The sequence below is a fragment of the Periplaneta americana genome, chromosome 11, assembly GCF_040183065.1.
Source record: "Periplaneta americana isolate PAMFEO1 chromosome 11, P.americana_PAMFEO1_priV1, whole genome shotgun sequence".
Taxonomy (NCBI): domain Eukaryota; kingdom Metazoa; phylum Arthropoda; class Insecta; order Blattodea; family Blattidae; genus Periplaneta; species Periplaneta americana.
The window spans coordinates 162,285,616-162,311,665 of NC_091127.1; the positions used below are offsets into that span (position 1 = coordinate 162,285,616).

General features: G+C 35.2%; 2 protein-coding genes across 3 annotated transcripts in view; both read left to right on the top strand.

Moving 5' to 3' along the window:
- Nucleotides 1–1,281, top strand: part of LOC138708568 (uncharacterized) — a 92,207-nt gene extending 90,926 nt beyond the window's left edge. The window contains exon 20 of the mRNA XM_069838684.1: nt 1,000–1,281. Coding sequence (XP_069694785.1) covers nt 1,000–1,189 — 190 coding nt within the window. The 3' untranslated portion in view covers nt 1,190–1,281. The remainder of the gene's footprint in view (nt 1–999) is intronic.
- Nucleotides 1,282–4,892: 3,611 nt separating this feature from the next.
- The window catches only part of LOC138709533 (esterase E4-like), a 124,527-nt gene continuing 103,369 nt past the window's right edge, over nt 4,893–26,050 (top strand). Inside the window, exons 1-4 of one of the 2 annotated variants that reach the window (XM_069840360.1) lie at nt 4,899–5,125; nt 15,428–15,577; nt 16,925–17,087; nt 20,011–20,196. In XM_069840360.1, coding sequence (XP_069696461.1) covers nt 4,949–5,125; nt 15,428–15,577; nt 16,925–17,087; nt 20,011–20,196 — 676 coding nt within the window. In that variant the 5' untranslated portion in view covers nt 4,899–4,948. Of the gene's footprint in view, nt 5,126–15,427; nt 15,578–16,924; nt 17,088–20,010; nt 20,197–26,050 lie in introns of both variants that reach the window. The other variant, XM_069840362.1, reaches the window with a different exon arrangement.

The window sequence follows — 26,050 nt, forward strand, 5'->3', positions numbered from 1 at the left end:
GTAGATAGTATGTCTGAGTAATTTTATCTTTTCGGATAGGGCAGAAGTGAAGACTGAATATACAGTACGTAAGGTACTCTTTTATAGAGAAGGTACAGGATTATTTCAACATGAGTTACTGATACGAAGTACGATCCTGGTAATTGGAATTAGGCACAATAATCTATGGTGCGGTAATATGCACATTAGAACTGAAGCCTGTATCGAAATGAACGGCCACCATTTAAAAAAATGTGTTTAAATATCCATATTATGATTATTTTTCATTTTAACTTCATTCTCTATATTGTACGCTAATGTGTTGTAGATAGTATAATATGCACTGCATAATGAATACGTCCACATGGGCAGCTCAGTTCGTGAGTAAAAACATTCATTGTTAATACTGTACTGTATTTTGATTAAACAAAAACCTAATGAAAATGATCAAACTCAAAAGCGCTACATGAACCATATAATTGGGAAATAAATCAAATATATTTCACAATCTACAACTTTTTATGATGATTATAAGAATCGCCATGTACGTCTATCTTCTTCTTCTTTTTCTTCTTCTTCTTCATCGCCATCCACATAATTTAAGATCTTAATTGAACCTTATATTTTAACTTGTAAGGAAAGTGAATGTAGAAAAATTGTTTCGAGGCTGGTTATCGATCCCGGGACCTCTGGTTGAACGTACTAGTTTTCTAGCAACTGAGGTACGCGGGGACTCCACCCGACACCGTTTCAATTAATCCACGTATATCCACACAAATCGAATGGGTTAATTGCACCAATAGCCTAGAATTGTGACATTTCTTTTAAATAAACCACTACCTCTATCTATGCCAACATCACAACTTTGGAACCACAATTAATCTATCTGCCTATATTTCTATTACGTACGTAAATTTCATAGGAATAAATTCCTCTCTGTTTCCTCAGAAACCCTCAACTTACTTGTTATTTTATTCCTATTATAAAAATTCATATATTTTCTTAAAATGCTGGTATCAGAAATCCTACGTCTGAAGTCTGCAACTTAGTAAAATGGCGGCCAGTTTCTTCGCCCGAAGTTATGGAGTACGGTCACATCGATTCGACAGGACTGCACGTGAGATATAACCTGCTGAAGGATCATTTGAAGCTGTGGTCTTCTATAGCGCCTACGTCAGCAGATGATCACAAAGAGAGGGACGAACTTTAATAATAGTTTTTATTCATAATTATAAGGATATTTATCTGAAATAAAATAAGAGCTAAAAATTCTGTAATAAAATTATTACTAGTTCTTAAGAACTCTTGTAATTTGCACTCTTTACTAACCTAGAAAACATGAAGCTACATGATGGCAGAATTGGAGACCTCCCGGAAAAAGTACGTAACATCAGCTTCTTAAAATATGAGATGTAAGTTAGGTGGAAAAAGTAGTTTTGAAGCATTTGTTTGTAGCAATTAATTATAAAATTCAAAGGCTAAAAAATTTGTACCCTTGTTTCGTCAAATAGTTGTGTTAGTAAATATAGGTGTAGTGAAATATGATATGCCCCTGAAATTATTTTCTTTTTTCCTGAGAATGAATTGCAGTGTTGATCGTTACATCCCTATTCCAGGGAGGTCTTCATCTACTGAAGTTATGTGATAGTTTCATAATATCTATACTAATAATAAATCTGTAGCCGAAATTTTTCTGGTAATTTTCGATTTTCCAAAAATGTATATTCCTTCTCTAAAAGAAAAACCATCTCTAAAAAAATAACTAAAAAAAGAAGTGATGGTTAAAATTCCTAAACCTCCGAGTTCTACTAACGTTAGACTAATCACTTTCCCTAAATAGGTAAAATCTTTTGCGGTATCTAATACTACTAGACCTGTCACACAAACGGCACTAGTAGAAGTAAACAAAGCATCTATAAACGAGACACCCTGAAACCGAAAATCGCTTTTTTTTTTTTTTTTAATTTTTGCTTGTCTGTCTGTCTGTCTGGATGTTTGTTACCTTTTCACGCGATAATGGCCGAACCGATTTATATGAAAATTGGAATATAAATTACGTTCGTTGTAACTTAGATTTTAGGCTATATGGCATTCAAAATATACTATTTAAAAGGGGGGTTATAAGGGGCCTTGAATTAAGTAAATCGAAATATCTCCCTTATTATTAATTTTCATGAAAAATATTACATAACAAAAGTTTCTTTAAAAATAATTTCCGATAAGGTTTATTCCATACAAAATTTTGATAGGACTGATATTTAATGAGATAAATTAGTTTCAAAATTACAATAACAACGCCATCTAAGGCGGTGTAATGAAATAAAAAACAAATGACTTCGTCTATAAGGGGCCTTGGACAACAACAATCGAAAGCTATGAAACATAGCCTACAGAGAATGTTTCTGTGTTTGTATGAAGTAATATCAGAAGCTAAATTAACCGATTTGTGTAATTAATTATTATTTCACCATTGGAAAGTGTAGTTTCTCTAGATGGACATAATGCTATAATGTTATTACAGTAACTTCTGAGTGAATCGAGGACAGGTAAGATTAAAAATAGCTCCTTATGCACAGAAAACTTAATAGGCATTCATTTGCTGTATATCCTAAAATTATTTTTATGATCAAATGAGTGGTCTCTGGATCAAAATGATCGCATTTTAATTTTTTAATACAATTTAAATTAAGTAACATAATAAACGATTTATCCTTCTATCAAACACGAATGTTCCCTGGATCAAATGTCCTATTTTAATTATCTAATTACTTTATATTTATTTGTAACGGGTGCAGCGGAGCGCACGGGTACGGCTAGTTCTATAATAATATCCTTGTTATTAAATACTTGCAGTTTTGTGTGTGATAGAAAAATGTAACTCATGTGTCTGTAGAAATCAGTGCTAGATCTCTGTGAATTTACCCAGGTATGGGTATGAATCATGGTAATATTGCTACACACAGTGGTCTCTAACTGATATGTTCTTGGATCTAAATAACTGTGTGTACGAAAACGATATTATATACATATTTTTTTACACTTTCTCTACCTAAAAAGACGATGTCCATTTCATATACGATACTTCGGGGGGGGGGGGGCTTAAGCTCCCCGCAACCACCATTATGCTTTCACCATAACCCTTCTGCAATATGCTTAAACAGTCTAAAACAAAGATAATGCATAACAAACATAGATACCTACAAGTATCGGTTTAACATTACTGCCTAAGAGATGTAAGAGTAATCCCAAATTGGCATACGCCCTAACATGTAAACAGTTGACGACGTCTAACAATCATCGTACGCCCGCTCCTGTATTGTACACTTAAGTCCTTTCACATTTCTATATTATAAAGACTCTGTTAAGAGAGTAGTTTTATATGATATTCCTATTGAATTTGGTATTTCCAAGAAACTAGTTCGATTAATTAAAATGTGTCTCAGTGAAACGTACAACAGAGTTCGTACAGGTCAGTTTCTGTCAGATGCGTTTCCAATTCACTGTGGGTTAAAGCAAGGAGATGCACTGTCACCTTTACTTTTTAACTTTGCTCTAGAATATGCCATTAGGAATGTCCAGGATAACAGAGAGGGTTTGAAATTGAACGGGTTACATCAGCTGCTTGTCTATGCGGATGACGGATGACGTGAATATGTTAGGAGACAATCCACAGACGATTAGAGAAAACACGGGAATTTTACTGGAAGCAAGTAAAGAGATAGGTTTGGAAGTAAATCCCGAAAAAACAAAGTACCGGTATATGTTTATGTCTCGTGACGAGAATATTGTAGGCCTACGAAATGGAAATATAGAAATTGGAAATTTATCTTTTGAAGAGGTGGAGAAGTTCAAATATCTTGGAGTAACAGTGACAAATATAAATGATACTCGAGAGGAAATTAAACACAGAATAAATATGGGAAATGCCTGTTATTATTCGGTTGAGAAGCTTTTACCGTCCAGTCTTTCTGTCAAAAAATCTGAAAGTTAGAATTTATAAAACAGTTATATTACTGGTTGTTCTTTATGGTTGTGAAACTTGGACTCTCACTTTGAGAGAGGAACATAGGTTAAGGGAGTTTGAGAATAAGGTGCTTAGGGAAATATTTGGGGCTAAGAGGGATGAAGTTACAGGAGAATGGAGAAAGTTACACAACACAGAACTGCACGCATTGTATTCTTCACCTGACGTAATTAGGAACATTAAATCCAGACGTTTGAGTTAGGAAGGGCATGTAGCACGTATGGGCGAATCCAGAAATGCATATAGAGTGTTAGTTGGGAGGCCGGAGAGAAAAAGACCTTTAGGGAGGCCGAGACGTAGATGGGAAGATAGTATTAAAATGGATTTGAGGGAGGTGGGATATGATTATAGAGACTGGATTAATCTTGCTCAGGATAGGGACCAATGGCAAGCTTATGTGAGGGCGGCAATGAACCTCCGGGTTCCTTAAAACCCAGTAAGTAAGTAAGTATATTATAAAAATAGGCTAGAGGAGAAAATCACTATGAAGAACTTGTGTCATTAACATTTTCAATATTACGGCTGTCATATTCAATGCTGATGAAGAGCGTGTTTTTAATGAGGTTCATTTTGTGAAGTCAAAATGAAGAAACAAAATTATGTTACAAATATTAAATGTCATTTTGCTTGTAGTTACGGTTTGGTCTAAATAGAGCCAATAACAACTGCTTTTCATATAGCCTAAACTTCTCCAAGCGTGCTTAAAGTGATAGACACCAAGATGAAGAGGCAGTATTTTTCAGTGATTTGCAGAGTTCATTCAGCTAAAATTTTTAGCTATTTTAGTTTGCAATCTTAACTGCTTTGAGCTATCTTGCATCTGCTAGTTAGCTACTTTTCATGTTGACGAATTGGCTACACTGATCAAGTCGCAGACAAGGCCGCCAAATATTTGCAGTTCGTTCCTGGCGATCTCCTGAGGAAAGCAGTCATCAGTCTGTGGCAATGCTCACATTGCGGTTGGTTTGTGTTTGTTTCCTGGCTGCGGTCTGGGCAGACTACGTAGATCTGCCGCACGGACGCTTACAAGGACATCGCTTGCTGTCGAGAAAAGGTCGTGAAATATTCTCTTTCCAAGGAATTCCTTATGCAAAACCACCAGTAGGAGAGCTAAGATTTCAGGTATGTGCACCACATTTTGTTACAATTAAAGCTCTGAAATTTCGATCTTCTCTTCCCCTGCGCTTGACTCAGGAAAAAGGCGTAGAACCAGGTGGCCCGGGTTCGATTCCCGGTCGGGGCAAGTTGCCTGGTTGAGGTTCTTTCCGCGGTTTTCCCTCAACCCAATATGAGCAAATGCTGGGTAACTTTCGGTGTTGGGCCCCGGACTCATTTCACCGGCATTATCACCTTCATCTCATTCAGACGCTAAATAACCTAATCTGTTGATAAAGCGTCGTAAAATAACCTAATAAAATAAAAAAAGGCGTAGAGCAGCCGTGGTGAAAAGGCCATGGTGCGCCGAGCCACTGTGTAAGCTGCAACGTGCATAGCACCTATGGAGGGAGGCGGACAACAGAAGGGGAAGTTAATGTTTAGGACGAGTAGCGAAGAAAGAAATGAACAAGAAAACATAGCACACATTATCACAACCTAAAATTAACTGTCTTCAGAATGTCTCTGCGACAAAGTTTCAAAATCAGGAATTATGTCACTTACTGCAAGTCGTAGTTGATCACGAAGGTATTTGTCTGTCAGTCGTGATCTAAATTTGGTTTTTACTATTTTCATTGTTGAAAATAATTTTTCACAAACGTAAGTTACAGCGAACATGGCTTCAACAGAGCAAGCGAAAGAACGAAGCTTCAAATATTTATTTTTTTCCAAAGATTTGAAAAGTTCAACATTTGTCAAGTCCTTACATCTAGCTTTCATTTAACGTCACATTGTAAATCTGTGAGTTTAAATTGAAAATCTAACCGCATTATTCGTACATCCGCTGTAAAAGAATCGACGTACAGAGATGATAATGATAATAATAATAATAATAATAATAATAATAATAATAATAACACTTAACCTTTTAATGTTTCATCAGTAACATGTAGTAACTTATAATGCCGTTTTATGTTATACAACCGTTTTCCTAGTAATATTTGTGAACAAATCATACATTTAATATTTTCATCATATTGTAAGCAAAAGAATGCATCCTCCCATCCTACTTGAAACTTTCGTTTTTTATAGAGGTACATGGTTTCGAGAGACACATTGCGACGATACGCCACTCGCAGGTCAGAGACAAATACAAATAGAACGGAGTTTGACTCCAGTGAGTAAGAGGGTGGGGGTTGTAGGTAGGAAGCGAGAGAAAAGCACTGCGAGCCACAATGTGCTCGTGAGTCGCATTTTCGCCGTGGCTGGCTTAGAGTAAAGGAACTCACGCAGTGAGCCTGAGTTAAAGTGGTCACTGCCTGAAAAGGCTAATGAAAACATTCCGGCAACAGGACGTAACTCTGATCGTGTCGGAATGTCTCAAACTTCACGTTATTTTACATTTACGGTCATAGTAATAAATCGTGTATGGTTTTTATACGAGACGTGTGCATAATGGGTACATCAAACGTTAGACTACTAATAAATCATGCATAAAGGATGGATAAACAGCCTGTAACTATACATGGGAATTGCTTTGCAGTAGTTACATACACGAAACCCATTGTTTAAATGTTGTATATACAGGGTGATTCATGAGGAAAGGTAAAAAATTTAATGTTAATGTTATGTTTTATTTAACGACGCTCGCAACTGCAGAGGTTATATCAGCGTCGCCGGATGTGCCGGAATTTTGTCCGCAGGAGTTCTTTTACATGCCAGTAAATCTACTGTCTTGAGTCTGTCGCATTTAAGCCAGCGCTATACCAACTCGCCAACCAGGTCGACTGGTAAAAAATTTAGGATACGATATCTTAGGCCATTTTGAGTAAAAAAGTTCATATGAACATAGGTACGTTTTCGACCGATGGCGGAGCTTGATGCATTATTTTGCTAAAACGTCTCGCCCCAATGTGAATCAGATGTTACCATATGCTGTTGACATGAGACAAGGTCAAGATCGCAATGAATGACGTAACATTGGAATCTGCATTGTGAACGATGTAGATAAGAGAAACAAACCTGGTGGTGGGGCATTACAAATGTCACAACAAAATCAGTTCACAGTAGTCCAGTCAGCTACCTACAGTACAGTAGTTATACAGGTACAGTTGTCGAAAGTGTTAAGTTGTGTTTTTCAAGATGCCTTATAAATTTTCGACTACAGAATACGCCGATATTGTGTATGTTTATGGTTTGTGCAATGGAAGTTCCTTGCGTGCCGTCGCTGAATATGAACGACGCTTTCCGAACAGAAGGGTACCATATCGAAGAGTATTTACTGTCTATGGGGTTGGATGAAAGACTTGGTACATCAAAGGAACGGGGAAACGAGAGAGGCGCTAATCAACTGTATTTTGGATGCGGCATAAAGACAGTCACGTGCAACTGTCCCGAGCGATGAGCGCGATTCACGCCCGAGCGCAACAGTGCATTGAAGCAGAGGAGGTGCCTTTGAAAATGTGCGAAAACATCGACCCCGACGTCTAGAATATTAGGTATGTATGCATACGTGAATATAAACTTTAAATTTGTCCGTTATCTGTCTCTAATTGCGAGTTAGTACAATGGAATCTCAGAAGTTTTTGGGAAATCAAAGAGCCATATCTCCGGAACCGTTCGAAAACGGACCTATATTCATATGAACTTTTTGATTCAGAATGACTTCAGTATTCACATCCCAAACTTTTTACCTTTCCTCGTGAATCACCCTCTAGAGAAAAAATGGCCGCCCCTCTAACAGCTGTTCATATCGGTTGTCATTTTACGATGATGGTTGCCTTGTAACCACAGAACAAACAAAAGAGCATAGAATAATTAGAATTATATTGTTGAGCTGTACCCTTTGACCAAAACATAGCGTGGTAATCGATCAGACCCAGTTGTACTATGGATACTTAGTGCGGCACACTAGTGCGCCCTATCGGATGCAATAGGGAACCTCAGATATTCTATTACCTTTCGTAAATTAGGAATGACGAAACTGTGATATAACTGTGTAGCAGTTGTAGGTCTACTGTTATACATGACTTATGTAGTGATTATTAATAAGGAATTTACACACGGTTTATGAACGAGCTGTTCATTGTTTAAGTATAAGACAGTTAATCGTCTATATAAGAGTTTTATTAGTAAGACCGTTAGTTCATACACAACCAGGACTTAATCCAGCAGTGCCTATGACCTGATCACAAAAAACCGATGAGTAATTAGTCGTTAAGTTGAATCCAAATATTTTCATGGAATTAATGCTAATACTTTTTGTGAGGAATTCGGATATACATCATATATTTTAATCGAATGAGATTTATAAATTTTGAAATTATATATTTTCAATTACAGGTAAATGCGTTGGTTGAGGATTTTGGAATTAGATAATTTCCCTGCAATGGGGAGTACCTATCTGTTTTGTAAGTTGTGCCAAACACAATGTAGGGGGAGGAAACGAAGATTCACTGAAGAACATTATAACACTAAAAAGCATCGTAAACATGTAGCATTGTTGGAGCAGCAGAAAGAGGAAAAAATCCATCCACTTCAAAGTCACATAGGCCAATATTCCATTCCGTACAATAGACAACTCTTTTTCGAGTAGTTCATAGAAAAAAAAAACAAACACAAACACATAGGTACAAAACTTCCTTCCGAGTCAAGACTTCGCAAAAGGTTCATAAAAGGTAATGCTGTCGATTTAGATGATATAAGGAAAACAGTGACACCAGCGAATAGGGATTACAAAGAATGGACACTGAGCGAATTTTCCTGTGTTTTGTTTCTCTGTGCGCCGGCGTTTAGTTCCACTTTCAAGCGCTAGAGGTTAGTGTAATCGAGATTACGCTAAGATAATAATTGAGTATAGAGTTGAGACACAGGATCCAAACATCGCCTACCTTATTGCATAATCCAAATAAATTTGCTTTGCTTCAAATAAATTCAAGTTAACAGCTTTTCCTTATTTCTCAGTGACAAACTAGTTGTAATAATAATATTTTATATTTCAGATGTAATAAATTATATTATAAAATAATATAATACATTATAAAATTATGTATCAAATTCTTTTAATATTTGTATATAATACAATATAGGTATATGGTTTTACTTCTCATAAGAGTTTTTCCATTTTCAGTGCTATCAAATCATTACATATTTTAATTGTTGTTGGGGTCAACGTCTCAACTCTCATTATAAAGGCACTCTAGAGTCTAGACATTACAGTTAATGACGTATTTGTTATTTCATCGATCCAATTTATTTTATTTGAGTACATAACGTACTTAGATGTATTAATTATATGTTATATTTCCGCTGTGTCGACTGCTAGCTGGTGTGATGTCAGCGCCAACTCTAGGGAGAAAGCAGAATCTCACGCTCTAGCTGGCTTGAAGGTCATTGAAATCAGTCCGGCTACATCAAAGGTACCGACGCGAAGTGTCCGTACTTAGTTACTATACGCTGGTGACACACTATTAATATTTGGGTTTCCGTTAATTTTAAAGAATCGATGTTGGAAGCGTCTAGAAATCATTGATAACTCCACGAACCTATTTGTAACCTTTACGCCAGTCATATTGGATAATGTAATATAGTCATCATTTTCGTAAGAAATGTTATGCAATTCACAGGATATAGTATAATAAACCAATTTGGAGTATTTTAGGAGGCGTAATCTCTAAACCCCCAAATATTTACTGCACGAACAAAACTTTCACAAATCATATACCACAACATAATAAAGGAACCATACATGAAAAAAAAAAAAATAAAAATAAAAAGCCTGTGGTTTTTTTCATATAATTTCTTAAGAAAATGTCTATTATATTGCATTATTTCAATATGGCCACCGTATAGGTTACAAAAACGTTCGCAATAAAGCCACGATTATACATTTTACACAACACAAAAAATTAAAAGACCACGTGAGAAATATCAAAATGTCTGCTATATACCACACGACTCCATTTATCGATCTATCGATCATAATGTCCATCTTATAACGCAGTAACTTACGTATATAAATGCATGTTTAACAGGAGTTTAATATAGCAATTCCTTTGTTTTTTGTTTGTTTGTTTGTTTTTTTTTTTTTAGAACTTTGAACATGTATTTATATTAGGCGATTGTCAAGATGGCCATGACTAGACCGTGATTATCACATGACTCCGAATCGTGCCGGAGCCTTTACGTCGTCAATGACGTCATAGGTAACTTTCCATCGATCAGTCGAAACCACGGACCAATCTAGGAGATTTGTTGAAAATGCAATTGTGAGAATTCTTCTTTCTGATTTTTAGTCTGCGAAAATAAGTGGTTATACCACAGTCTAGTATATACAATCACGAAGTTCAATACGTAGAGAATTTGCATCCATAGATAGTTGCTAACCACTAGAAGCGCTACTATCACCTCATCACAGACAATGCGAAATAGTTGTTCCTAGTACCCTCATTACTAAAGCTTCGTGACTACTCTCTTTCCAGCTAAAGATTGAAGTAAATGTAAATAAATGCACGTGGAGTAATGGTTCCTGATTGGCTATTGGACGCACAACGCCTCCAAGCTCTTGCTTGTCATCTTCTTCCTCATATGAAAATAGTTCCTTCTAAAATAATAAAATGTATAATATACATGGAATACGAGTAAATTAAACATGCTTATAAGAACACTTTCTTACGATTTAAACAACATGTTTATATTAGTAGTTTCAGACATTGCGTGTTAAATCATTGTAACGTGTATTATGGCAACGCGCATGCGTAATAGGCATTAAATAACTCCCAAGGTGACTTGCAGCTTCACAGAGCACATCAGCACAGCTGGTATAACACAGTGCGAGATTCAGTGTTGCCAACCCTAAAAGAAATTTCTGTAGAATTAAAGAAATTCTCCACTCTTCAAAGAATAACATTTAATCACGAATCTACAGAAAAAGAAAATCCACTGTATCCAGTAGAGAAATAATAAATATTAACCCTCTGTGAGCATTTTACGGGTTAGTTTAATGAATGTGTTGGAATGTCCGCAATATATCAGATGGTGGCTGCCCTGCGTGCTCACTTGCTGAAAATAATGCGCCCTGGTGGCTGCTTTGGTAGCTAGCTTGCTATTGCGGAGTAATACATTTCGGTTTTGTTTACGTCTACTTCAATCTTTAGTTGGAAATAGTATATATATACTAGACTGTGGTTATACACTGCACACATTTCAGTCTGGATGTACGTAAACGTCTTGATGCAACATTCCCTGGCCGATAGATAGAGCGAGGTGAACGACTGCTTGACCTCCACGCTCACCAAATCTCGACCCACTGGACTTACGCCAGGAATTGTGGAACAGGTCCGGACGTCACTGCGATGAACTGTGGCCTTCATTCAGGCAGGAGGTGGACATTTTGAACAGTTCATGTAAACAAATGTACACAAACTGAAACATTAATAACTAATACCTAAGTTTTGTAGTGCACAATGATGCTCCTTGTAACCCCTATAGCGCGGCAACCAGGCATTTCCGGACCTATGTTCGTATAACCTTTGTGCGAGATCGTGCGTATTTGCTTGGTTTCCGCACAAAACCAATCCGCGGAAAGTCTAAAATTCCACATTCAGTATTCACAACCTAACACACATAATTTCCCTCTTCTTACCGCTTATGTGACATATTGATTTTACTGCTTTAGGCTTTTAACATATTATTTTTAGAGACGTTCAATATAGTAATAATTATAAATTGGAAACTTACTACTGCAATTTCACCTAAATTGCACTGTTAATTATTGTTTTTAAATATTTGCAAAAATTAAGTAAAGTCTACAACTCCACTAAAGTTACTGCATTCGTGATGCAAGTAACATTAAGGAAGCCGTGAAAAAAATCAACAAGATTCCAGACTCATTATATAACCTTACCGTTTGTTTTAAGTTCGCATTTATAGACTGGGGGAAGAAAAAGACAGACGTATATCACGGCCTGCTGGAGTATAGTAAACACAGAAAACATTTTAAAGCAACAATGTTGAAGATTGATATTTTTGTTATGTAAATTTTCCGTCATTGAACAGAAACCAAGATGGAGATTTCATTGCAACTAATTAGAAATTTCTCTTTCAGGTATGTAATAAACGATCTTCGCACAAAATAATGTACGATACACGAGCGGTATGTTTTCTTTCAATTCTCGGAAATTAAAAAAGTTCAACTACGTTTCGCTTTTTCAAACTTTTCCTCGAACATGAAAACTTCAACATACCGCTCTTGTAACCCATACTACTATTTTTTCTTCTCTACATATGAGCCGTTGAGAGCAGAAGTGATGTAAGTCAAAATTGGGTAATGATGGTTAAAATAAACATTCTGTAAAATAGAGCGCAAAATAGCAATTAATATTCAATTTATTGAAACTGTTAGTAGTCTATGGATAGCACGAAGGACATATTAATTGCTACTTTGCGCTGTATTTTACAGAATTTTTACTTCGGAATATATATGATAAGACTTTCTTGTGTTAAATTCTAAAGTACCTTGTTTACATGTTTCGACTTATTTATGGATCATCTTCAGAACTGGTCGTTGCTGGTCTTGATGCCTATTTTGTTCTCTGTGAGGGCGTGTTCGTGTAGTGTATAGTGGAGTCAAAAAGTGTGTGTGTGTTCTGAAATTGAGTTGTGTGTTGTGAATTTCATTGGGGTGTGTCAGAACATACACACACTTTGACTCCACTATACACCACACGAACACACCCTCACAGGAAACAAAACAAGATGCATCAAGACCAGCAACGACCAGTTCTAAAAATGACCCATAAATAGGTCGAAACATGTTAACAAGGTACGTTAGAATGTAACACAAGAAAGTTCTTATACATATTCCGAAGTGATACAGTGTTAAAAGTTGTATAATCAAGATATATAGAATTTTTGCTTTAAATCTCATTACCCAGTTTTGACTTCTTCTCTGAACGGCTCATATGAGGAATCCGTACCTGAAGTTGTGCCCGCTATTTTTTTACATCTTATATACAGAATGGAAGTGAAACAGCTTTGCAGATTTCCAGAGCGAATAACTCATGTTGTATGTAACAAAAAACTATAATATCATATTGGTGGAAAGTTCACGGCTTTTTTTTTTCTGAAAAAAAAAAATGTTTCTCCCCCCCCCCCCACAAATATTTAACAATATCTTATTAATAGACTTCGTGGAATTGCCACGAGAATCGTAAGGTTTACTGCGCACGCGGTATAGACTGTAAGAGAAGGGGATGTGCAACGGATGGAATATGCCTCTGATGTAAACATTGAGCAGTATACTGCGGTTACAGTAAAACCTGTATCCTGCATTCAAGAAATATAATGAATGATCTTTGAAGTAGGAAATGTCTAAACATGTAAATACACAATTATTTTGTAGTGAGATATATTAACTATTAAATTTAATGTAAGATACTCACATCATCCTTGAATATGTGCATTGCAGTGAAGAGTTACGTACATTTTGAGCGACTGCAAAGTGAACCTCCTCCGATGGTCACTCAAACAGTTTTTATATTGGTAAAATGTAATAGGTGCATATTTGAAGAACGGAAAGTCACTACTTTTTAGTACACCAACTTCAGACGTCTTGTCGTGACCTGATAGTACATCATTTATGACACGAAGTTGTGAATAGGCAGAATTTTTAGCAATAATGTTTCTCAACTTACATTTCACTTTTTCTAAAATTAGTGAATTGTTATTTTGGATAACGATTTGTGATGCTTTATCCACTATATTAAGGGCGTCTGAGAGTTTTAGTTTAGACGATTCTAACAGGGTGATGCTTTTGGACACTATTTTAAAATCGGAATCAATGAACAGAATATCTTCCAATAGCTGTTCAGAAGGCAATGATTTTACAGCTGCAACATCGGAACAGTCTGTGCTATCCAATGCATCAATTACCTCCATTATTTTGCCGTAATATTCTGCATAATAATTAACAGCATCCAACCACGTTTTCCAACGGGTCAACACTGGCTGCGGGGGTAAGGATATTCCAGAGTCAATTGTTTGGAACAGCAACACTCTCATTGTAGTATGTTTGATTGAATTCTTGTCTGCACTGAACAAATGTTACGCTTTGACTATTCCAACCACAGTAATGCAAAAACAAGTGCTTACATAGGTATACATTAGCTGTAGCTGCTCTATCTATTTGGACCGGTCACAACTCTTAACAGTCCACACCTGTGGAGTAACGGTTAGCACGTCTAGCCGCGAAACCAGGTGGCCCGGGTTCGATTCCCGGTCGGGACAACTTACCTGGTTGAGGGTTTTTCTGGGGTTTTCCCTCAACCCAATATGTGCAAATACTGGGTAACTTTCAGTGTTGGACCCTGGACTCATTTCACCGGCATTATCACCTTCATCTCATTCAGACGCTAAATAACCTAAGATGTTGATAAAGCGTCGTAAAATAACCTACTAAAATAAAAAATAAAATCTCTTAACATGAACTGCTTGTACTACGAGAACGGGCGGTCGCCCACCTCCTCTATACTACCGTACATCGGCAACCTGATTGCATGCTGCGTGTGGCAATTCAACGAAGTCTTATTATTATTATTATTATTACTATTATTATTATTATTATTATTATTATTATTATTAATGAATTATTTTAGCTGGCAGAGTTAAGGCCGTAAGGCCTTCTCTTCCACTCAACCATTATTCGGTAACTATTGCGAGTAGGATCGTCATTTTTATCCATATCGATAGGAAATCTAATACAGAATAATTTATCCCTCAACATCCACGGTTTCAATAACATCCACGGTTCTTGTGTAAATTTAATTTGAAAACTCTCTAAATTCAAGGTATTGCACAAAGCGAGCTTGTGGCAACGTCTCGGCAGACAGCAACTTACATAGGCTACGGAGATACACCGAGTTCGTTGACCTCTTACATCTGTCTCTCGATTAGAGTGTATTAGCGACGATGTTGTCGGACTGCTAAAACTTCAAATTTAACTTTCTAATTAACCGTGAATTTAATCACAAAATGTAATATAGGTTTTCTATTCATTTGCGTGTACACAATCTGCAAGGTTTTTTCACTTCCACTCTGTATAATGCGGACATGGGACTTTATCGTGATACACAGTAAATGATTTCATTTTCCTGTGTCTGGTGAATTACTGTTCGAATCCATGAATTATAGACAGTAGGGAGCATGGTACACTACATTACAACGATTTCAATATTTGTGAAATTTGTAAAATACATAATGAGAACCTCTGTATCTCCTTCATAATACAGAATTTTTATTTCATGGTGTAAAATATTCTTCACGTATTCACAGCCTCCCCAGCCTCCTGAGTCGTGGACTGGCGTCCTAAAGGCCACGAAAGAAGGACCGGATTGCATACAGAAACCATTCCCCGAGTTGCCCTCATTACCTGAAATAGTGGGAGATGAAGACTGTCTGTACCTCAATGTGTATACGCCAAGGGTAAGAGTGAATAAATATTCTAATCTATCATAGGTTCAGGAATAATAAAATTATCTTTATAAAAACTACACTGAACAACAAATTTTTACTTTTTGTCTTGCTCCGAAATAAAAATAGGTGAACATTACTAATATGTGTGCCCTAAATCTCAATTTGAAATCCAAATTGTCCCATCACGTACCATTTTCCGGGGAAAATGAATTGCATTTTTTATGACAAAACTTATTTGTTTTTAAGGGATTCAAAATTCCTCATAATACTTGAAAAATATGTACTGGATACAAAACTGATGTTACGTAGTTTAAAACACAACAACAATAAAATATTTCATGCATATAATAAGAAAAACCTCGGAATTTGAACTTACATTTAAAATAATTTTCTGGATGACTTCTGTTTACAACTAGACCCGGGACTGTATTTTACAAGGAACCAACAATAGTCTGCAAGCATGCTGGATGATGATCTTCCTTTATATCGCATTTTCATTTTAGATATTTCTTGATGAAATCTTTCCCCAAGCTCGTCGTTTACCGCTCCAAAGTTAGGAGGAAAAAAATCTAATTTAGAATGTAAGAATTGTATTATGAGAGACATATTACACTCCATTTTGTCATATGCACTTAACATGATTTCCACAACAAGTTATATATAGTTCTCTGCCCTAGGATTTCCAAGGAAATTTGAGCAAACGTCTTTGAAAGCGCGCCATGCTATTCTTTCTGTAACGGAACTTTTCCTTAAACAAAGAGTCAGCCATAACTTTGTGAATTTGTGGACCGATGAAAATGCCCTCTTTTAATTTTTCTTTACTCAAACTGGTAAACTTTTCCTTTAAATACTGAAAACCACAACCTTGTTTGTTCATTACATAGACCTCACTTTGAACTGTTATGAAATTTACTTAATAGAAGGGACCAATATCTGTTTATTTATTAGAAGTACAAAATAACATGCCAACAACCATAATAAACCGTAAATAAGTCATAAACTCATAAAATACATTAGCTTTTGTTTTGGTTTATGCCCCCAACCCGCGCCAGATGTTTCCTGGGGGAGCGCTTATCGAAAATTGAAATCATAGTATATCTTAAAAACCTTACGTGATACGAAGAACAGAGATGCATTTTCGGATTCAGCGCACATCAAACCATAAGGGACACATTGTTTTAAGTCGGAGCAAAATTATTCTTGTTCAGTTTTATTAGATTGAGACAACACAGGACAATGACTGGAAGTCTTAAGCGATGACTACATAGAATAAACTCGTAATTAACCATAATCAAGTTGTTATTTGTGTTCGCTTAATTCATACTAGAAATTACGATACATTCTTTATATTTTTAGTTACCAGCGGATGGAGAAGCTACTGAATTACTTCCTGTCATGTTCTGGATCCACAGTGGAGGCTGGGTGGCAGGTTCTGGCAGTAGTGACCTGTACGGCCCACAGTATCTTTTGGACAAAGAAATAGTGTTGGTTACTATAAATTATCGTCTTGGACCATTAGGTATGTTCATATTTACGCTATCGATAACTGGAGAACTACACTAAGTTTCCTATTCTAACGCTGCAGCTGGGGGTGGGGGGGGGTGATAGCCTTACGTAGAAGAGAAAGTTGAGAGTTCGAATCCTGATGTTAGTTTTTCTCAGTTAGTAGATTCTGGAGTCATCGGAGTATCGCTTATATCAGGGCCGGGCATGAGAGCGGCTCCATTTAGTCGGCCAGAGCTGCTCTCGCTCCGCAAGGCAAGCCGGAGCAGAACGCTCACGCAGTGGCGGACTCGCATTACAGCTACCTTCCCTGCATTAATGTAACAAGAGCCACGGTTGTTCTAGTCATTCAGTCTGTCAGTACATAATAGTTTATAAGGATATTACATCAATCCATTCTACAGTACAGAATTTATAACACTCTTATTAATTTAATGGAGTAAACTTCGCTCTATGCACACACACAAATCATTACGCTTATTTACATAACCCATTCGCACATACTGCAATCTCCTCACCACGGTTCTACGAGACAGGTATATGGCTTCCACTTCCCCTACTTGCTGTGGACAGAGTTCATCTGCCAATATAATTAAACATCGCTTGATGAATTCACCTTCGCTGAATGTTTTCAATTCCTTTGCAATTTCGTGGCAAATTTTGTAGCTAATTCTCATAACCGATTCACTAAGTGCATTATTGTCATCCTGTTAATGCATAATATAATATAATATAATATAATATAATATAATATAATATAATATAATATAATATAATATGGTATGGTATGATATATATGATATATGATATGATACGATATGATATATGATATGATATGATATGATATGATATATGATATGATATATGATATGATATGATATATGATATGATATATGATATGATATGATATGATATATGATATGATATATGATATGATATGATATGATATGATATGATATGATATGATATGATATGATATGATATATGGTATGATATGATATCATATCATATGATATGATATGATATGATATGATGTGATATAATATAATATAATATAATATAATATAATATAATATAATATAATATAATATAATATAATATAATATAATGTAATATAATATATGACCATAAATTAGTACAACTTAAAGGAAATGTTTCTCAGGTGCATTATATTAGAGTATCTATTCGATATTTATATTGCATTATAAGTTATTACAGTACATTTAGTAATATATATATACATATATATATCATATTATATATCATAAACTGTAAAATACTATACTATGATATATCATAATATTTGTTTAATTTAAAATTATATATTACTAAATGTATAATAACTTATAATGTATTATACATATCAAATAGATACTCTAATATAATGTACCTGAGAAACATTTTCTTTAAGTTGTATTAATTTATGACGATCATTACCAACATATTTGTCATATTCAGTAGCATGTTGTAAAGAATAATGTCGTTGGATATTGAACCTCTTAATCAGTTGGAGTGTTTTATGCCAGATTAAACACTTTGCTAATCCACTGCTCTCTACCAAAAAGAACTCCTCCTCCCATGATACATTAAAAGCATTGGGAGTAGCGGGACGCTTTAGTGTATGAGCGGAAGCTCCGTCTTCAAAGTTCGCTAGAGTCACCACTGCATCGACACTGAATGACGTACAGTATGCTTACGTCACAGCGCTCGCAAGACCCGCTCTTTAAAGCACACAGCGCTCATTTCTCAGAATCACGTGATGTGCCCAGTCCTGGCTTATATGGATCCTTGCTAATTTACCATCCAAATTTTTTCCATTTTTTCCATTGCTTGAAATATGTAGACCTGCTTCATTATCTGATATCTGACTACTTTGATTAAGTCTGTGTGTATACGTGTCCTTAATCATTACATGACTTTTGTTCATATTCATTATCTGCAACTCAAATTTTCAGTTATTGAAATCCAAGAAATATGAAATTACTCTTAGTAAAATATTAGTAACATAATAATTTAAAAATAATGAAAACATGATGGAAAATAAGTTAGAAACAAAACAAATTATTTCTTTTTTTACGTATAATAAACTGACAGATCAAAAGGTCAATTATTATCTACGGGTAAAATATTTTGCTAAGAGAGCTTAATATGTTTAAATACGGAATTATTTATAGTTTTCGTTGCAATTTTGTTTGAAGCCTTAATCTCTTCAGCAGGTAAGACGGAGAATCCTTATTGTTATGGGTTGTGCTTTTAGTACATCCATCATGCCAATAACTCTGCTACAGAGAAGAATAATAAAAATGTCTTAATAAACCTCTTGATTATCCCTCAGAACTGTTGTATTCTGAATTTAAAGTATTTAATATCTATAAAATTTATAACAATGTCGTATTGAATTTCATACATAAAAACCGAAATGTATTTAATTTATATTCACATAAATATAAAAATAAAAAACCAGACAACATATGCTTAACAGGACCTAAATGTACCACAACTGTAGCTTATAACCATAGTAGCAACTTCGGTCCAAGGCTCTATAACAAGATAGTTAAATTACCGAACATTCAATTGTTAATGCTCCTTATTTTAAAATATAAATTAAAGAATTATTATTATTTAGGGAGAAAATATGACTAGCAATAAATTATTATTATTATTATTATTATTATTATTATTATTATTATCATCATCATTATTATTATTAAAATATACCAACTGTAACATACATACACACACCAACACACACTTGAATACCAAACATGACACGCATTTTTGTGTTACTTTCATTATTGGTCAGGTTATGGGTTTGAAGAACTGTAAAGGAACTGATTATATTTCAGTAAAAAATGTAAGTTTTTACTTAGTTAAATATTCATTCTGTTACTGAACTATGTTTGGCCGTATTAAATACTCGAATGATTTTGTTTATGTAGGATTTCTGAGCACTGGAGATGAAGTGTGTCCTGGTAACAATGGCCTCAAAGATCAGTTGGCAGCACTGCGCTGGGTGAGAGATAATATCGCAGCTTTTGGCGGGAATCCTAACAGTGTGACGATATTTGGTGAGAGTGCGGGCGGCGCTAGTGTGCACCACCATGTGCTGTCGGAATCCAGCAGAGGTGAGCATTTGAGAGTTACTTACATAATAGATCCATCTGTACATCAGAAGCGTCTTGAATAATATTACCTTTATTAAACAGAGTGATACCCAAAAAGATTCACAGTCATATGTTGAAGTTATTATTTGTATTATGTTGACTATTACACTCTTACTACGTCATACTACTTTTGACCAATAAAACGGTACGAAAGAACGTATTTCAACCAATCATGGCTGCTTATCGCACAATTTTATCGCGTCCCTAGCATTTGTTTAATTTTATCGCGTCCCTAGCATTTGTTCAATTTTATCGCGTCCCTAGCATTTGTTTCTTTGTTTGCCAACATTTGAAACTGCGCTGGTCTGGACGTCAAATATATATATATATATATATATATATATATATATATACATATATATATATACACATATATATATATTATATATATAATTACAAACCACTCCAGTCGATGCACAGCAGTTTCAAATATGACTCGCATTGGCATTCAAGAACAAGAATTAATAAAAATCATTGATCATACCTATGCATCTTCTGAAATCCGATTTACAAATAAATGAAGAGCACCATTCGGAAATCCTGAATAAGTTGAATACACCATGTAGGCCTAAATCAACGAGTTCCACTTCTATTACGCACACGTCCAATATAACATCAATTGAACCACCAACCAAATTCAAATTTGAAAATTGCACATTCAATAATTATTCCTTTTAAAATTATTCATGTTCATTTTTTATGTCATCGTCGTTAATTAAAACTTTTCTAACACTTGTGTATATTAGTTAGGTTATGTTATAGCTTCTGCTATATGATATTATGGATAGTCACGTATCAGAGATTGTTTAATATTAAGATTTATTGAAAATCATCTGTCAAGTGACGTTGATTACTGGGATTCGGATAATTGAAGTGGAATGTTGCATTTTAATAAAAATGAAACTGAATCAACAAAGCCTTCTTGACTAGTAACATTGCCATCGTGTATAATAGATCGAGAACTTCTCGACGAGAAGGCATTGCTCACTACTGCCATCTAGCATGCATCTAGCGTAATATTTGTAATGTTGAGATGGTAGAATAATACATTAATTGAAGACAGTTGTATTTTCGTAAGTCAATTAATATTTTATTGTACTGGAGTACTTCGTTACTTCTAATCTTTATATACTTTCTTCTAATCGTGTAATAGTCAATTAAATCCCACTCGAGTTTTGATTTTCTCTAGATAAATCAACATAGGCTGCAATATGAAGAATTACAGAGATGCAACACTTGGATCTAAAGAACATAAGTTGTAATTGTGTTAAATATAGAAACCTAGCAACCGTTAACAAAAAACATAGATATGTATTATTTCATAACTCACTAATAGGCCTACACTTTTAGAATACATAATGACGGATATATTTGATTGAAGTTTAACATTCTTTATGTGTACCGAAGAATGGAATATATATATATATATATATATATATATATATATATATATATATATATATACATATATATATTATACGATAGTGAGTAAAGTTGCATTTTACCAGCTGTTATCAGTGCCTAAATTGAGCCTTTGAAACACTATCGGTGTAAAAAAAAAGTAAGTAATCACTTTAGGCACAGCTATTCATTTTACGCACTGCCAAAGAAAATTTAATATTCAATATACAAACTTCAGTAAGAAATTAATGCATTGCATGGATCTTTCATTACTAAAACATTACACATGACACAAATAACAAATTTTATGTAACATTCATATCTATATTTTAGCCCTCATTATTCTGATGTTACATGTAGTATACTCATTGTAACAAGATTTATCATTCAACTGTTTCTAACCGCTTTGTTAAAAATATGATCGGTTTGGACGGCCATGAAATCGTGAATATGAATAAAAACAGGCTACCATTCAATGGATACTTACTTCTTAACGGTTCTGAGTTTAGACGGCCATGACATCGTGATCTTATAATCTCTGCAACTTGGAATATTTATTTAATATAAATTTGTGCTATCGCAGGAAGAAAACATTGTATCACACACATTTGTAAAGTTATCTTTTTGGCATGAGTGTAAAGTTTTTGGAACGATGCCAAAAAGAGAACCTTTACGAACTTGTCTCATAATTAATTATTAGGTCTATCTATTGTTTTATAGCGTACAAAAATACGAAATGCTCCATGAATGGTTTGCTAATAATATATTGTGGTTTTTTACTGCATATAAAAAAAAGAAACCTGCTCCTTCAGTGAACATCTTTATACGCATTCAATCAAGTGTCTGTAGTCTAGACTACAAGTTACGGAAACCAGTTAGCTTAAATTAAGCCCCCACTTAGCACTACTCGTCTGTTGACTGCTGAAGTGAAGGTTAAATGTCCATTTAATTATACGTAACCTTGAGGTGTAGACCAGGGCTTGCCAAACTTTTCATAGCGAGGGCCACATTAACCATCCGAGAAATAATCGCGGGCCAAATCAAATAAGTTTAAATTAAGTCTAATAAACAAAGCTCATAAGTAACGTTTGTATTCAACCTTTGTGCTTTATTGAGCTAAAACCTACACGTTCAAACTGCTTTCTTTTTTCATTCAACTGGCAAGTTATGTTTTTGGCAATATCTTCCACTCTGCGAGCAACTGTATGTACTGAAAGAATTACTTACTTACTTACTTACTTAGCCTACTTACTTACTTACTGGCTTTTAAGGAACCCGGAGGTTCATTGCCGCCCTCACATAAGCCCGCCATTGGTCCCTATCCTGAGCAAGATTAATCCATTCTCTATCATCATATCCCACTTCCCTCAAATCCATTTTAATATTATCCTCCCATCTACGTCTCGGCCTCCCAACTAACACTCTATATGCATTTCTGGATTCGGCCATACGTGCTACATGCCCTGCCCATCTCAAACGTCTGGATTTAATGTTCCTAATTATGTCAGGTGAAGAATACAATGCGTGCAGTTCTGTGTTGTGTAACTTTCTCCATTCTCCTGTAACTTCATCCCTCTTAGCCCCAAATATTTTCCTAAGCACCTTATTCTCAAACACCCTTAACCTAAGTTCCTCTCTCAAAGTGAGAGTCCAAGTTTCACAACCATAAAGAACAACCGGTAATATAACTGTTTTATAAATTCTAACATTCAGATTTTTTGACAGCAGATTGGATGATAAAAGCTTCTCAACCGAATAATAACAGGCATTTCCCATATTTATTCTGTGTTTAATTTCCTCCCGAATATCATTTATATTTGTTACTGTTGCTCCAAGATATTTGAACTTCTCCACCTCTTCAAGAGATAAATTACTGAAAGACTAATATTTTTAAATAAATGTACTTCCTCAGGACAAATCTGCTTTGCCGGCATTATCATTCACAATTTAATAAGTTCACCATTACTAAAAGATTTTGCCTTTTCGCCAGTTCATACGAAACTAGCCACTGTTGCTGCTTCACTGTCTGATCTCTGTTTCTTGAAAATATTCTGTTGAGATGATAGTCCACTTCTCATTGCTTCGAATTTATCGCCCCGTAACTTCCCCGTAAATTGTGAAAATTTAAAAAAATGTTTGATTTCTTTAAAGACAGCAACTGATTCGTTACAAATCAGGCATAATTACTTTATTTTCAGTTTTAATCATAAAATAGTCCAAACTCCATTGTTGTTTAAACACAGAACATTCACTGTCCATTTTATCTTTTTTTTTTCTTCCCCAGCCATAATTAAAGTTAAGTTACGCTGTAAGAACTACTAGTAAATGCTTGTGGATTAACTCAGAATGCTAATACTATTCTTAACTGGATAATACAGGGACATCATTTTATTTTTACTAACATTTTCAATATTAACCTGGCTATACCTTTGGATTAATGACTGAGACCCGGAAACACCGTTTGCTATTCCCATCCACGACTGGAGTTCGAAGATACTGGCGTAAAATACAAACAAATCACTTTACTAGGTACAGGGGGGAATAAAAGTAGTTCATCCATTTACGTAAAGTAGGAAATATCGCGATTATGAGTGTGATAATTTTCATTAGGTTTTGTTTAATCAAAATACAGTACTGTATTAACAATAAGTGTTTTTACTCACGAACTGAGTTATCCATGCGAACGTATTCATTATGCAGTGTATATTGTACTGTCTACAACACATTAGCGTACGATATAGAGAATGAAGTTAAAATTAAAAATAATAATAATATGGATATTTAAACACATTTTTGAAAATGGTGGCCGTTTATTTCGAAATAAGCTTCAGTTATTTTGTACCTATTATCGCACTATAGACTATTGCATCTAATTCTAATTACCAGTTTCGTCCTTCATACTTAGTAGCTCATGTTGAAATAATTCTGTACCTACTCTATAAAAGAGTACCCTACGTACTGTAAATTTATTCTTCACTTCTGCCCGACCCGCACAGATAAAATTACTCAGACATGCTATCTACTGTCCGTCCAAGTGGTTATGTCGCAGGATCGTAGAAAGGAGGGGAATCACGTGATAGTTAATTACTTAACGAGGCCCTTTTATTTAAGTTATTTTAAACAGTTGCACAATATTACGTAGACGTCCAACTAATTCCTAACAGAAATTAATGTTTTCAGAAAAGAGCTAAGAAAGCCCAGCCACTAGTCTTTACAGTGGAGCGAGCAGAAGCTGGCGAGGGAAATCGGGATGCGACCTAGGCAAACGGACGACAGTACCTGTGCGAAAATATGATTCAATATTGGAAGTTTTCGTCACTAGAAAACGCGAACATATTTCTGAAACGTACTATAATCACTAAGTCAGTACTGCGGCGTTGGTTCTGAGGACAGTTGGAACTTCGTTAGTAGAAGGGGTGGGAGTGAAATACATTCAAAAACTCAGGTACAATAAAAGTTGAAGTAAAAATAAAATGATGTCCCTGTATTTACCACTTCACATTTCTATTATGTGTGGGCGTGTACCGAAAGAAGTCGCTGTTGTCAGCTTACACCGGTGCAATCTCTGGCTGCTCTGTTGCCACATTTCGCGCTTGGGCTGGACAACCGAAGGTCGTCTGGCGGCTGAACGCTTGCAACCAGTAGCCTATATTGTAGCAACATAATTGTTACCATAGTATACGAGCAATTTGTTTAAGAATCTGGGCCTCTGATTTGATTTCATCGATCGAAATTCGTGAATAAATTAATCTTCTTTTATTGACTTTTATTTTATTTCCAGTTAGTAAATGGGCCGAGCAAAAGTAGTTCGCGGGCCGTAGTTTGGCAAGCCCTGGTGTAGACTACACAAAGGAAGCACGGAAGTATTGCCTCCTCGGACCTTCACACTAGAACAAAGTCATTATCACTCTGCGTCTTTTTGTCCTCCTATAAACTTTGAACATCGACCCTAGAAGAAAATCTGTTGTTAGCGTCGCACTTAGGTTGTCTTTTCCTCTCAAGAGAACCTCGATGTTTAAATTGATATAGACTTCCTTGAATGTGTGGTGGAGCAGTTCTAGAAGTTACAACTAGATGAGAAATCTCGCCAGCATTCGGCATCTTTAAGTCAAACCAACACAATAGCGCAATAATTAACAATAGATCACTATTAGAAACAACAACAACCAAATTTCTTGGCTTAAAAATCGATAATGTATTCAATTGGAAAAATCATATTCAAGAAATTACCCCCAAACTAAATTCAGCTTGTTTTGCTATTAGATCTAAGCAAAAGATAGTAAATATCAATACCTTAAAATCAATATACTTTGCATACTTCCACTCGGTAATGAGTTTTGGAATAATATTCTGGGGAAATTCCACAGATAGTAACAGTATATTTCTATTACAAAAAAGAGTAATTAGAATAATA